At 56.0% G+C, this 15,352-nt stretch overlaps 1 protein-coding gene across 7 annotated transcripts in view; it reads left to right on the plus strand.

Annotated features, from left to right (window-relative positions):
- Positions 1 to 15,352, plus strand: part of ARHGEF10 (Rho guanine nucleotide exchange factor 10) — a 79,775-nt gene that overhangs the window by 25,888 nt on the left and 38,535 nt on the right. For 3 of the 7 annotated variants that reach the window (XM_057505043.1, XM_057505044.1, XM_036898262.2), the window contains exons 3-9: positions 1,603 to 1,752; positions 2,195 to 2,482; positions 4,040 to 4,103; positions 7,836 to 7,912; positions 9,601 to 9,657; positions 12,066 to 12,229; positions 14,355 to 14,471. In XM_057505043.1, the coding sequence (XP_057361026.1) occupies positions 1,603 to 1,752; positions 2,195 to 2,482; positions 4,040 to 4,103; positions 7,836 to 7,912; positions 9,601 to 9,657; positions 12,066 to 12,229; positions 14,355 to 14,471 (917 nt within the window). Of the gene's footprint in view, positions 1 to 1,602; positions 1,753 to 2,194; positions 2,483 to 4,039; positions 4,104 to 7,835; positions 7,913 to 9,600; positions 9,743 to 12,055; positions 12,230 to 14,354; positions 14,472 to 15,352 lie in introns of those variants that run through there. The other 4 variants (XM_057505045.1, XM_036898265.2, XM_057505046.1 and 1 more) reach the window with 4 other exon arrangements.

Below are 15,352 nucleotides of genomic sequence, written 5' to 3' on the forward strand. Positions count from 1 at the left end.
CAGTACTGGGGACATAGGAACTGGGGGGACAGTTCAGACCCTCACAGCTGGGGTGGGAGCTGAACACAAGGCCCCAACATTGAAGTATTCCCTAGACGACCCTACGTCGCTCTCCCTGAGGCCTTGCCCGGCCTCTGTAGCCTGGAAGGTCCTACGGGGACATCCGGGGGCTGGGGGCCAGGGCCCAGGCCCAGCACCGAGGGCTCAGTAAATGTGCTGTACCAAAGCTCAGCGCCTGGCACCTCCTGGCAGCAGTGCCGTTGGGCCCTGGTCCCGTTGCACTAGTGGGAGGTGTGGGACTGTCGGCTGGGGCGGTGGGCGTTGCACACACAGCGCTGCTCAGCTCTGGGCTCTGGCCAGCCCCCAGAGGGCCCCTACTGCACAGACCCTGCCCCTTGCTGCCTGCTGCCTCCCCAAGGACACCAAGCAGGAATTGCTCTTCCTTCTCAGGGAGGTTGCCCTGCAGGTCCACAGTTCATGGGAGGTCCCGATGCCCCGGGGATGCAGGCCTGAGCCCCCTGGGGAGCCCACCTCTCAGAGCCCATGGATACAGGGCAGGGCCTGGGGGCTGTAGGCTGAGGGGAGGGAGTGGGTGAACCACGTGGTGGGGGCCCCAGGGGCTCGACCCTCGTCTTTACCTTTTCTCTCCTTTCCTTCCGTCGTGGCCACCCCATGCTCTGGCCCCAGAAGTGAGCCAGGGAAGGGTTCCAGGTCTGGGTTAATGGGGACTCCCGGGAGGGTGTGTCCCCAGGTGGGGACGCCCCACAGATGTCACGGGGTGTGGTCACATCTGTGCCGTTACCCACGTGCAGGGGAACGGGGCTGCGGAAAAGGGGGCCGTTGTTTACTAGCCGTCCTGCTGCCGTGACGTCCTGGGGCTCCCGACCTCACAGCTGGGCGTTGCTCCTTTTGACCATTTGCCCTGCCCTGGTCTCATTTCTTACGCACGAGACATTCATAATCGACGTCGTATTCTTATACATAACACGCACACACCACAGGCAGACGCCGAGGATTTTAATGCCATTTCACAGCATTTTCACTCTGGTGTCTGCATTTTTTTTTTCCTGAACAAACTTGTTAAGGGAAGCCACCCTCTGGCGACTTGGGGTCATAGGGAATTCAGCGCTCTGGGCCTTGGACAGTGGATCCACCTGACTTTTCTTAAAAAGCCTCCACGAGAAATCTCGTGTGTGACATAAAAGCCCTTTCTCAGCCTATCTGTGAATCCTCTTCTTCCCCAAAGAAAGCCGTCCTGGGAAGATTTCTCAGTGACCCGGCTGCCTCGTGGCCCCACTGGGGTGCAGCCTGCCCGGAGGGCCATCACAGAGTGCTGGGCACCCCCGGGCCCTGCCTGCTCCTCTCCGGGCAGCTGACTCATCCTGTACGGGTCCGAGTCCATGTACTGAGCCCTTAACACGTGGAAGCACCTCCTCTTCCTTCCTTCTTTCCAAACTGGTGTGTCTCCCAGGCAAAGGACTTGCTGCCAGGATCCCTGGCTGCACTTGCTGCACCCTATTTTGGCCTCTTTGTTCATGAATGCAGCACCATTTTGTGGGTGAGGGATGTTAATGCCATTATTTACAATATCTTAACCTTCAGACAGTGAAGTAAAATGCCACATGGGCACCGAGGAGGAGGAAGGGGAGCAGTTCGAATTCGACAGTGGAGATGACGCCCCAGAAGCAGACAGACCGGCCCCTGGCGCCCCCATGGCCAGCACCCCACCAGCAGGTGCTGCCCGCGGCTCAGGTGAGGCTCACCTCCTGCCCTTCTCGCTGCGGGTGGACACCTGGGGCAGGTGCATGTCTAGGAACAGAGACTGGCCGTGCGTCTGTGACGCTGCAAGACCTGAAGTGGCTGAACCTAAATTTGGCTGGATTCTTGTACTCAGTATTTTCCACACGTTTCAGTGTGTCCATCAACCTTCCTGTTGATATTTTGGGTGGAGAGGCGTGGCTGTTCTCTAACGTGCTCATGCAGTTGGAGAAGCTGTCCTGGGAGCTGCTGGGCTGTGCGTGTCACTGCCCCCAGGGCTGCCCCGAGCCGGGAGCCCCCTGCACGCTGCCTCAGAGCCGCCACATCTGGGAGCCCCAGGCGCCGGGGTGTCGGGTGGCCCGCGGCTCACCGCGTCCTTCCACCTCCATCCAGGGAGCGTGTGGGCTGGGCCCCCTGATGGCTGTGTTTTCCCCAGGAGGTGAGGACGGGTCGGGGGATGACAGCATGGTGCCACTGGATCCGGCCGCCGTGTTGGTGCCCACAAGGGTCAACCCCTACTCTGTCATTGACATCACCCCCTTCCGGGAGGAGCAGCCGCCATCCCCAGACCCAGAGGCTGAGGACGGGGGCACGAGCCTGCACATACCCAGTGGGTACTCGGTTCCCGTGCCCTGCGGCTATGCCGTGCCATCCAGCCTGCCACTCCTGCTGCCCGCCTACTCCAGCCCGATCATCGTCCGTGCTGCGTCCCTGGACGAGGAAGGTAGTGGCCTCGGCCTCTCGGAGCCTGTTGGTCAGGCCTCCGCTGCTTCCGGGGTCTGTAGGGTGTCGGGTGGAGAGGAGAGGGCTGTGGCCTGGCCGCGCGTGTCCCCAGACTCACGCGGTAGAGCCTAACCCCAGTGTGGTGGTGTTGGGGGCCTGGGGAGGGAGTGAATGGGACCGAGGGCCTTGTAAGAGACCCCAGAGCCTCCTGCCTACCCTCACATGAGGGCATGACGGGGGGGCCCGTCCATGAACGGGATTAGCCTCCCCAGGTGGTGACCCTGCAGCCGCTGGCCTGGCTGTGAGCACTTGGTGTCGTGGTTTGCCAGCCCAACCCGGGCCCTTCCCCGAGGACTGGAAGGGCTGAGATGAGACGGCAAGTTCTCAAGGTCCCGGCTGGGGCGCAGGCAGCAAGCTGTCCACGGTGGGGAGGAGACCAAAACTGAGCCAGGGGAGGCGGCTCTCAGACGGGCCCTGGCCGACACCGACCGAGTGCTTCCTTCCCTCTCCCACCTGACGCGTCTCCGCCCGCCGTCTGGGACACCCCACGGGCACGGCACGGTCAGAGGCTCACGGGCCCCTCGAATGCAGATGTCAGTGAGATGACAGTGATGGCTCTTTCCTTCCCCATTAGTAACAAATGAGGAAAGCTCTTTTCGGAAAATCCTGAGTTACGTTTGGAAAGCACGGAAGGTTTTCAGGGCCTGTGATTTCCCGTGCGTTTTCCTGCCGTAATCTGCAGTCATCTGGAAGTGGGCCGCGGTGAACAATGCTGTTTGTATTTTGTGACCGTAAAGAGAAAGAGCAATCTGAAAATAAGGGCGTGTAGGTTATGGAGATTTTGTGCTTATGGAAAACATACTAATTTTAAAGCAATTAGCTTATATTCATATAATTTGGCTTTTTAAAATAACTGAACATTCTTAATTTAAAATTGGTAAGCGTTATTTTAAGACCATTAGGATGTTTTGTGCTTCCTAGAGCGGTCAGTAAGCCCTGTAGGGATAAACGCTAAGCCCTCAGACCTGCCAGGAACAAGTGGGTCCGTGTCTGTCTTTGGACCCTCTAAAGAGAAGCAGGCCCCTTCGATGAGGAGGTCTGAGCCTGGGCTGCGCTGGGGCCTCCTCCAGGGCTGCAGGCCGCCCCAGAGCACACGCCCTGGCCCAGGCCCCTCCGGGAACACGACCCTGGACCAGGAGCAGCCACACTCATGGTTCTGGAAAGGACTGTGATGTCTGAGTGTGCTCACCGTGGTCCTCTGGTGGCCAGAGAGCTTCCGGCTCCTCCCAGACACTTAGTGCGGCTGTTCTGGAGGCTGTGGTGGGGCCTCCCTCCTGACCTCTACCCATCAAAGGCTGGTCTTCTGGACACGCAGCGGTGCATCTGAGTTCTCCGGGGAGCCACAGGGAGGGAGGTGCGCCCACGGGGTCTCTCAGTCCGTGAATCATCTCAGGGAAACCTGCCCTTCATAAGGAAGGAAACAGGCTGCTCGAGGGCAGGGTCAGCATCCTGGTCATGTTCATCAGCTTGGAACAGTGGGGCCTCTTTCTCCTAACAGAGATGCTGGAGGCGGCAGAGGATGGCCCGCGGGACCCCGTAGGTTCTGAGGCTCCAGCACACAGGTACCTTTACTGATTTTACGCGACGGCCTCCCTCTGCTGGTACAGCAGTGTCCAGGCGCCCCCTGCCCACCCCCGTCCAGCGCCTCTGTCCCCACAGGCCTCTCTGTCTTCCGCACACACTGCCCTCCAGCCGCCCCCGATTGGCCTCTGACTCCAGGACTGCAGGGTGTCAGTGTTGTTCTGTGTGAGCCTGCAAGGACAGCACTGCAGACGCGGCCCCCCCGCCTCCTGCTTGGGGACCTCAGTGACCCTCAGCACGGAGAGGGTTCTCAAGTCCTTCGCTGGGGGAGAAGTTATTTTTAATTTTGTCTCACCCAGCTTTCATCCAGAATCCCTCAAACTGATTTGACGAAAGGCCTTTCTTTCAAGCCACTTGCCTTCACAGTGCTTTTTCATCTGCTTGGAATGCCCAGAACATCGCAACCCACCAGGCAACTCCTACTTACCCTTCAAAGCCCCACTTAAATGCTCCGTTTCATAAAGTTCCTTCCTCTGTGCTTGCAGAGCTGTGTGCACACCTGTGCCATCATTCATTGCTCTGTGTTCTCACTGTAATTACCTATGTCCCTTTCTGCTGCTGGAAAGAGGATTCTTCAAAGGCAAAGGCCAGGTTTGACCAGATCTCAGAACATATACCGCCTAGCATGGCAGATGTGTTTATTTTTTGTTCTCAAACAGCCTTATTGAGATACAGCTCACATATGGCACATTCCACCTACGCCCAGGGCTTTTGGTATATATCACGTTACTCACTTTAAAATTGTGGCAAAAATAATGTAGAATTTGCCGTTTGAATCCTTCAGTGAAGACTTCAGTGGCATTAAATATGTTTACAGTGTTAGACAGCCACCTCACTGTCCCCTTTGAGAGCATCTCCTCGTCCCAAGCAGATGCTCTGCCCTGTGTGGGGGTCCCTCCCGCTACCCCGGCAGCCTCGCCCGTGACCTGTGTGGGAGTTGCTGGCAGCAGCCACCATGTAATTGCAGCCACATGGTGTCTGTCCCTTTGTGCCAGGCTTATGCCACCTGTGTTGTGCTGCCAGGTCCCTTCCATGCTGTAGCGCCACGCCTTCCCTTGCATGTTGCACCGCATTTTGTCCATTGTGTGTGTGTCCCCGGCGCGGGGCTTGCCACCCCAATGATGCCGCTGGGACGTTTGCAGGCAGGCCCGCCTCCTGGCCCCGTCGCCTTGGCTGCGCACCGAGAGGGGACAGGCTTCCTCGTGTGGCAGCCACGCTCAACATCCCCCCTTGGGGCAGTTTTGCACGCGGGCCCCTCTGGTTGCCTTTGGACTGCGGCGCTTGGGTTCCAGTCCCCCCATGAGCTCACCACGCTCATTTCCCCCTTTTTAAAGCCCTATCCTAGTGAGCATGCGGTGTGGCCTCCTGCTGACTGCGGTCTGCGTCTGTCTCCGCAGAGGCGTTTCCGAGGCCTCCACCCAGTCTGCGCGGGGTTTGCGGGTGGGGAGCGGGGCAGTCCCTCGGCAGGGGCCACTTGCCAGCATTTCCTCCCGTTCCCAGAGTTTCTTTTTGCTCTTTTGACAGTGACCTCTGATGTACAATTCCTTTAATTCTGATGAAGTCCAGTTTATGTTTTTTTCTTTAATTGCCTGTGTTTCCCCAGTGAATCATGGGCACCCCCCACGTCATGAGGCTGTCTTGCTGTTTTCTTCTAAGAGCCCCATGGTTCAGCTCTCTGGGCGGTGTGGTGTCCTGGCATGAGCGCGTCTGGTGCCCCGACCCCCATCTCCTCCCCACCTTCTGCCTGGTTGTTTACCCATGTGGAAAGCGCTGTACTGAATTCTCACCTGTTGTCGTAAAACCCGTCTGTCCTCCCAGTCTGTCCGCCTCGCCTCCTATGTTTTGGGCCCTGTGCGAGTTGTCTGTATAGGTATATTTGTCACATCTTCCTGCTGTCTTGAACCTTTGGTGACTGTATAATATCCTCCTTTGTCCTTTGTCTCCTATTTTGAGTCAAAGCCTGTTTATTCTGGCCAGGTTTTTGCAAGTGTGAAACTATCTGCCCCTGGCATGGCAGGCATGTGGGGCAGAGGGCGTTGCTCTGTGCCCAGAAGCACACAGATCGATGCCCAGTAGGGGGGAGCAGGGCTCCATGAGCGCCTGCGACAAGACCTGCCCTTGGCTGAAGGATGGAGTCATTTCAGTTTCTCAGGAATAAGCGCTGAGTGAGTGTGTTTCCCTAGAAGGCGGATCTGACATGTCACCCTGTTTTGTATCACTCTCCTCAGCCTCCCTCTCCCTCCTGGCTCGCCTCCCTGCCCTGAACGTTCTTTGCTAAAGCTCTTCTGTCTGTGCAGATGTCCCCTCCCTCACCTGTCACCTGCCACCCATCGGTAGTTGAGGGCACAGCTTTCATCCCGCCTCACATGTGAGATCGTGTGTGTGAGCCACAGGCAGAGGTGGTGGCCTTGTCACCTTGCGGAGGGAGGGTATCCCTCCTAAGTGGGTGGCATTTCAGTTTGATTGACTTTCAGAACCAGAAAGTGCAAAGTACTCCTTTTTTAGCCTGATGAGCACCTGGGCTCAGGGCGGGGACCCACTGAGCTGGTTTTATGCACAGGCACAAGTGTGGAGTGTGTCCGTGGTGGACCTTTTATCTGGAGGTTTTCAAGACTTTTGCTCTTGACCCCTGAAGTCTCACAGATACCACTGCTCATTAGCACTTTTGGCAAAAAATAATGCTGACAGTAAAAGAGGCCGCCCGCTGCACCTGTGGCTGGCTCTGGCCTATGGCGTGGCATCACCGTGCAGCCCAAATCAGTGACCCTCCACAGGGACGTTTCGGGGCATCTCGTTTACTGCTAGGGCTTCCCCTAGATCCAGCCTCTGCCCTTGCACATGCACCCCAGTCGGCCTGCCACAAGAGACCCCCACCCGGCCATGTGCGGTTCGTCACGGCTATGCCTCTCAGAGGTGACACTGCGGATGTTGTACTGATCTGACCTCACACTCTGAGCATTCAGACGCCCCCTGTGTGCGGGACAGCACCCGGCTGCTGCGGAGACTGCCGGCCCCAGGACCGTCCTGCCGAGATGGAGGCCTTGCCGCTGAGAGCTCTGTGTGCTCTGTTGGGGGCTGGTCTCGTGTCTCTTTCTCACTGGCCTGTTTGGAGCCTGGGAAGGCAGGTCTCCCGGAGTCTCTCCACCTGGCCGTGCATGTCCTCATTATGGACCTGCAGTGAGGTCCGGTTTAAATGGCAGGTGGTGCAGGCCTTTGGAGCGCGAGCTGCACCTCACGTTTGTGTTGCCTGTAGCTCTGAGTGAATACTGAACTTGGCTACGTGTTGGAGCTGGTGCGTTGACGAGAATGTGCAGGTCAAGGCCTGCTGGCGGAGGGTCACCGCTGCCCACATGGGGCGGCAGGGGCTTCTGCTCTGGGCACGTGAGGCCCCCAGGCTCACTCTGCCTAAAGCAGCGGGTCTGGCACATGCACCCCCGGGTTCCAGCCAGCAGGCAGGGTGCAGGGCAGCATCCCACTGCAGGCTGGTTGGGGTGGCGCCGGAGGTGCCCAGGGGAGCGAAGGGGGAAGGGATGGCAGGGACCCTGAACCCGTCCTCTCCCGGGTGCCTGCTCAGATGCCCAGAGCAGCTCCAAGCAACGGAAGCTGCTCTTGTCACAGGCTGTCTGGCCGCAGCCCCTGGGGGAGGTTCGCACGCACTGCAGCCCGTGTTTCGGGGGCCCTGTGGGTCTGACTTCATGTGTGTTTTCTTGAAGTGAAGGTGGAGTCCACGAAGAGGACAGTGCCCTGGCCCGGTGGGTTGCGGATCCGGCCAACACCGCGTGGATGGAGCGTGAGTACATGTGCCCCAGGGGGCTGACGCCACGCACTGCCCCCCCGAGACTGGCCCCGAGCTCTCCGACCCCGAGTCCTGTCTCGGACTGGTGAAGTGTGTTCACTGGCCTGAGGTGCTTGCCAGGGCAATTTCTTGGGCTCCTGAAGCTCCGACTCCACTTCCTGCGGGTGCATCTCAGCCTCTGCCCAGGGTCACTCCCGGGTGGTTTCTTCCCAGGACAAGTTTCAGCTGTTGCCGTGACTGCAGATCTGGGGGCTGATACTTTGACCCCAGCCCACAGTCAGCAGGGCGCTCTGGGTTGGCCACAGCGTGTCCTTTCTCACGGCTCCGTCGCCCAGAGACACCTTCCTGGGCACCCCAGTGAAGGGTCTGGGCAGTGGGTTAAGCTGACCCTCCAAGCAGACGCACCCACATGGTCAGAAAGCTGGACTGTCTTAGGTCCATCTATCTCTTCTTTATTTTTAAAGGGGAAGTAAAGATGGCATCTCTGATCACCCCGTGTTGCCCACTGGCGATTCTGTGCGGTTTTCTAGGATTGACTTTCTTGGCTATCTTGTCATTACATCACCTTCTGGAATGTTCATTCTGGTTTGACTGTGACCCTGCAGAGAACTCAGTGTGACTGTGCAGTTCTCTAGGGGCCTGTTAAGTCAGGTTCATGACAGGACTTTGATTCCAAAGTAAAATTTGCCTGAGTTTCTGCCATTGCTCACTTACTATGTGGGTGGCAGGGAACAGAGCAGCTGTGTTTGAAAGTAGGCTCTGTGCACTGCAGCCCTTCATGCCACCAGGAGCAGAAGCACTTCCTGTGGTCATCCTAGCAAATGTTACTATGAGAAAGCCAGCATCTGGGATGTGGGGGCCGGGCGGCAGCTGGAGCATGAGGGCTGTCCCCACACTTGCCCTGCAGACGGGAACAGGGCACAGTGGCCCAGGTCAGAGGAGTCTGGCTGTGTTCACGCACCTCTCACTGTGTCACCGAGTAACCAGTGGCCTCTGGTTTTCAGTATGGAAAGACACTGTACTTCCATAGACGAGCCATCAGCTCTTCCAAATGCTTAAATGAACGTCGAGTTTCCCTGCCAGTCCCCTGACGCCCGCCTAGTACAGTGTATGTTCCCCAGGGTCTTTCCCCATGGAGGACCCCCACTTCGTTTGTAAGGACACTTGGTACAGGTGCATAGGACACAGGTTCTACATCGTACAGTCTGGGAGACGTCGTCCTGAAAAGTCAGCATTTTTACACTTGCGGGCACCTACTTGCACGTCCACTGGCACAAACCACATAGTCGTCAGCTCACTTTACCAGCTCACCAGTGGAGCTGCCCCTTTAGTTCTGAGACTCTGTATGCACCTCTCTAATTTTTTCATATCGGAACATATTGACTTAAATGCCTAAAAATGTTTCTGAAAGAGCCATGCAGAGCTCCATAGCTGAACACAGACTAAGGCACTGATGGGCCTGGGGACAGTGAGACGCCCTGTTGGACGTATTTCACAGGTGGCCTGCTGCCCTTCACTTCCGAGGAAATGTCCTGTGATAGAAATAAGGCTTCTGCTCCGGGAGGCACCACGGTCCACCCTCACCAGCTGCCCCTGCGAGTCCTGGGGGCCTGGGGCCTGGGGACGGAAAGGCGTTCTGCTGGTCCTGCTCGGTTCTTAAAGTTCCCCCCTTCTTATTCCAGATCCTGAGGAAGCCATTTATGACGATGTGCCAAAAGAAAATTCAGACTCTGAACCAGGTTGGATTTCACCTGCTGTCGAGTTTAGGAGGTTGTCAGCCACCTTCCCTCTGCATGTCAGAAGGCCCTGCACGCACGGCCTAGGGTATATTCATGGGTCACAGCGTCTCATTGATACCATGGGGTGAATATTGCTCTCTGCACCTGTGTCCCTTTTTCCGTTTTGTTTTGTGGTAAGGTGCACGTTGAGTAAAATTCACCATCCTGTCCATTTCAGAGCATGTGATCGGATGGCCTTTTGTGCGGCCTCCACCATGTGGTGCTGTGTTCGGGTCTGTCGTGGCTGAGGGTGGGCTGCAGGGCTGCAGCCTAGAACACGGGGGTCCCTTGTGCCCTCGCACTGGCCTTGGGGGAACCTGAGTGGGGGCGCGAGCAGAGGGAGACAGGACCTGATGCCGGTGCAGGCAGTCACCGGCTGTCCGCAGCAGCTATCACACTGCCTCCCAGTCCTCGTGTCACGCTTCCTGTGGGGCCTGAACAGCAGTGCCCCCCAAGACATAAGAAGGTCTGTTGTTACATGTTCCGGGTAAAGGCACGCGGGTGTGTGGAGGGGGTTCTGGCCCTTCTTCCCCCAACAGACACACCCCAGACTGAGGCTCACACACCTGCCATCCCCTTCCTGTGCTCCTGAGAGCCTGCCAGGCCACCGTGGCCTGCTCCTGCTGCTGAGCGTTGGTGGCCTGCTGTGTGGTGCCCGCGGGCTGGCCCGGGATGGAGTGACGTGGGAGCGGAGCACCACCTTGGTCTGTGGGAGCGGCAGGGGTCTGGGCGCAGAAGGGCCCCTGGAGGGGGGAGGTGGCTGGTCTGGTAGCCAGCCGTGGGGCCTTTGAAGCCTGCCGGGGGCACGCGGCAGCGTGTAGGGTGCCTTTCTGAACTACGAGCCGCGTGGAGCCACCAGGGTCTCCCGGGACAGCAGGTCGAGTCAGCAGGACGGTGCTTGGCCCTGACCTCTGAGCTGCTGCCGGGTCTGCCCGCTGCTCACTGAGCCAGGCTGGATCCCACGGCCGAGGTGGTGGTGGCGGTGGGCTCCTGCGGGACCCCACAGCTTCTGCAAGGGAGCTCATTTCCCAGCATTTCACGGTTTTACCCAGACAGCATTTTCTTTTCAGAGCATTTAGCCAAACGTTTGGAGAACTTGTTTTATAAGGATTAATCTGAATTCAGTGGAGGTGTACAAGGGTAATTTTAAATATTAGGTATTTTAAAAGCAACAGGTTCTCATCTAATTTCTCATTTCCAGCAAAAGCAAATGTTTGCCTTAAATCATCTTAAATGTATAAAGCTCGCTCTTTGTCCTAAATAATATATTTGATCAATTCTTAATTATTTAAGATGTTTAAGGCTCAGTGATGTTACAGTGAGCAGCTGAGGTTGTGTATGGAATGAATTTAACAGAGAAACAAGATGTATCTGCGGACCAAAGTGCATCTTTACCCACCCAGCCCCTTCAGTGAACGTTTAAGCAGAAATTCTTAGCAACTCATTGACCTCCAAGAAACTCCAGCTAAGACGAAGAGCTTATGCTCACATGTTCAATAAATAATAGAAATCTGACACTAATATTTTAGGAGCTTAAAGAATGACATTTTCATTTTCTAAAAGTCTTATTGCTGGCAACTCAGCATTGAAAATAGAAAATCCATCTGTATTTTCTTGCTTTACCATATGTTCTTACATCAGTCAGGGCATATCACAAATTACTCCACCTGGATGGGAGGCCTTTGAATGTATTTGGAAAAAAGAATATTAATCTGTTTTAGCGTTGTCCATTGCGTGCCAGGGGAGTGCCTGTGAGCCCCATTTACTTCCCTGTTAGAGAACACGGACCAGGAACTAATGACTCGGAAATTGCAGATCCTTTGTCACTGTATTTAGTGGCACATACAAACGTGTTCTTCACTAATCATGAAATGGCTAATGTGATGAAGCCATTTAGATATACTAATAGATTATAACTTTTATTAGGCTGTTTTTAGCACAAAAGCAAAATGCACAGTTGTTGGCAGTGAGCTTTACTTGTATTCATATTGGAATATCTGTTTCATCTGTCCGTCCATCTATTCATCCGTCTGTCTGATCTATTCGTATCACATTTATCTAAAGAGAAATTGTGCTTCCTCAAAGTTCTCTGTGGCCAACGGATTGTCTGGTATAATTGTGGCGGATCTCACAGACCCATGGTCCTTGTGATGCAGGCGGGGCTGGGGGCTTGTAAGAGCTCTTTGGCCCCGCATGTCTCTGCCCACGCACGGAGGCTCTGCCCGGTGTCCGAGGCGCCCGGTGCTCCTCCCAGCGTGCCTCATGCTCGCAGCCTCCAGCTCTCGATGACACGGTCAAATGGCAAACATGCGGAAAACACAGCTAGTGAGTCCTGTGTTTTAATTTCTTATTGGCATTCATGCATTCAGATGAAATGATCTATGACGACGTGGAGAATGGAGAAGAGGGCGGAAACAGCTCGTTGGAGTGCGGGTGGAGCTCCAGTGAGTTCGAGAGCTATGAAGAGCAGAGTGACGTGGAGTGCGGGGGTGGGGTCCCCAGGCCCTTCTTGCGCAGCAGCCACAAAAAGCAAGTATGTCCCGTCGGTCTGTTAAGGGGGGCTATCTTGTGCTAACGGACAGTTTCATTCACATAGTACTTAAATAATTGTGGCTTAAGACGTTGGCACATAGTTCGAGGGAAGCATAACATGTTGGCCAAAGGGAAGGCGCCCTTATGCTCATGGTGAGCGTGACTGCGAGGGGTGGGAAAGGGTGCTTTTATGAACAAAATCGCTTGAGTCCTCAGCTAGCTCGCACTCCTGAATGTTTTAAGGGAGTTAGCGACCGTTCCCTGATTGCTTGTTTATGCACAGTGACTGTGCGCCTTATGCACAAGGTCTGCCTCGCTCAGCACACCCTGCTTTCCTCTGAGGGGTATTTTGAACTTCAGCATTTTCTGCATGAACAGGAAGATCTGTAGGTAGAATGTGCTGCTAAACGGTGTGAAAGGACACCAGCTTTACACCGCCTTTGGCCTTCCTTCCTCGGGGGAGTGTGTGAGACATCCTGAGATGAGGGTCCAGGGAGAAACCTCAGAGACTGGAAGCGTGGATTGTCAGATAGGTGGCTGTCAGACGTGGGACCTAAGGGCTGTTTGTTGAGGCAAATCATGCAAATGAGGTTTCCAGTTCTCAGTGTCAGCCTGCTGTGCCACACCCCGTTGTTGGGTCTTGGCTGTTTGCAGAAGGGTTGATTTGCCCTGTGTCTGCAGCTGTGGCTGCATGCTTCGCCTTCTGTGTGAGGCCGAGATACAGGCCATGCAGACGGAGGCTGCCAGCCCAACACCGTTACTGATGCTGACTGTGACCTCATTAACACCTCGGCATGAGGACAGACCCAGAAATGCCCAGCCCGCCCTGCCTGCACCCAGTGCCCCGCTGCCGGTCTTGGGCTGTGCCCTCCGTGCATGTGTGGCCTGTGAGTTTTCCTGGCTTGCTTAGAGTTCCTGTATTCTGTACACTTCATGAGATCAAGAAGAATTTCCCATTTGTGGTCGGCGGCTGACTGCCAGGGTCATGACAGGCTTTTCCCAGGGGCTCAGGTCTCTGCCATCACCAGGACTGTTGGAGCAGAGACCAAGCCGAGGGGCCATGCCCCAGTCCTGGGACTCCCCACGGCCGCGCCTGATGCTGGGCTTACAGTGGTGAAAGGAGGTTCGCTGGGGCCCGAGTCAGTGGGAGCAGTGCCAGGGGCGCTGGGACGGTGGCTGAGCGCTGCCAGGTCACGTTTCTGTGGGCCTGTCTGGTTACAACACGAACCGGCCTCATTCCGGTGGTCCCCTGAACAGAGGCTGCCTCCCTTCCATCCCCGGGGACCCAGACTCCCAGACAGAGTGCCTGGAAAGCCTGGTGAGCGTGCCAGCTGGCACAGTGGCCTTTCCCGGGACGTGGAGCAGATGAAAGGCCAGCGGGAGTCGGCTCCTGGGTGCAGGGCAGTCACGAGGCCTCAAGCTCGCGCCTGCCTCCTTCCGCACCACCCTGTGCCAAGGGGATGGGACCCTGGGTGTTCGCGGAGTGGGAAGTCCCAGGGTTTCTAGTTTTAGAAGTTGTATTTTAAAAGCCGCCAGAAAAACACCGTAAGTCGTGGGACAGTCCTCAAAAAAGTCTCAAATTTTTATCAAAAATTGCTAAAAGTGTCCCCACTTCAGGTGACCTGGGAAACACTAGCGGGGCTCTGGCCTCCGTGTGCATAGCTGGGCCGCTTGTGGCCACGGAAACTGATTTACCAGGTCCCCCCATCCGCATGGGCGGGTGACCGCTGTGCCCACGTGACACAGCCCATGCTGCCCACCTCCGGCCTGCGCCACCCCCCCCGCTCAGCCTTGAGCTCCACTGGCCTTTGCTCTGGTGCCAACACAGAGAATGATTTCACACATGCTTCATGTATTTGGACATTTCAATTTCATCACAATGTAAAGCGGTGATCGTGCACAGGTTCCTTTTTGCGTTTATTTGCCCCAAGTGTCCGGCCTGGCCCCTCTGAGGTCGCATCTGTCCTCGGTGGCCGTCACCCTGTGTGCTCAGCTCTGGAGCTGGCGGGCTGACTCTGGGCCCCCCAGGGTGTGGGCTGCAGGCACTGAGCGGTTCCAGTGTAAGACTGTCCCAGAGAACAAAAAGGAGTGCTTTTGTGAGAAGATTGTGTCTCTTTACGCTGTAGCTCTCGCGTGACCTAGCCCGTTTCAAGGAGCGCTACGAGAGAAAGATGAAGGGCTTGGTGGCGAGCGCGGCGGGAGCTGTAGAGATTCAGCAGCTAAAGCAGAGACACGACCGGAAGGTAGTGTCTCACTCTTTGCCCAGCTACGCGGAGAACGCTCATTCAGAACAGACCAGACTTTAAAAAGAAACAGTAAAGGCCACTAAGGGGCCTTTCTACCAGAACAGCGGTTCTCAAATGAGGTCCAGGGGGGCTCAGGGGCACGTTCGTGCTGAGCCGTCACCCACCGCCTCCTCCCGCCCTCTCAGGCCCGCGGAGGGGTCTTCAGAGGCTCCATCACGTGTGGCCGCACAGCCGACTGGGTGGGGGTCCAGCTGCGTCTAAGCCAGGCGCAAAAGAGATTTCCAAAAACACAAGATGCCACCTATTTTTGTTTTGTTTTGCAAAATGCAATTTTTTGTAAATGTGTTATCTAAGATAGCACGTAGTAGGTTTATTATTTTCTTCAATGAATACTGGTAAACATATTCAAAATTTTTCTCAGTGTTGACTCCTCATACAGTAAATGTAGGTCAGTAAAACCCAGGCAGACGGCTTCTGGGGTTCCGAGGATGGTTCCCAGAGAAAAGGGCCCCTGAGACGACAGTGTTTGAGAACTGCTGGATTTGAGCACAGTCACGGCTGTCTCTTTGGGGTGTGTTTTAAAAGGGCTGTCAAGTACCGCGGCTGCAGTCTGAGGTTTTTCCGATCTGTTCTTACGGGTCGAACGCACTTAAGTGTTCACTTAGGAATGTCTTCCGTGATGGTCCCCTGCTTTATTCTGGAGGGTTCTGGGCTCCGGGTTTTCCAGAGCAGGAGCAAGACCCTAGGAGTCCCGTCATTATTCCAAGCTCGGCATCCGGCCAGTTCCCTTGCAGGGCATGGTGCTGGCAGCCTGAGGCAGCAGGGGCCACCCAGAGCTCGGCCGTCGGGGGAGATGTGTGGAGGAGGCCAGCTCAGGG

Source organism: Manis pentadactyla, chromosome 7 (genome assembly GCF_030020395.1).
Source record: "Manis pentadactyla isolate mManPen7 chromosome 7, mManPen7.hap1, whole genome shotgun sequence".
In the NCBI taxonomy this organism is placed as follows: Eukaryota; Metazoa; Chordata; class Mammalia; order Pholidota; family Manidae; genus Manis; species Manis pentadactyla.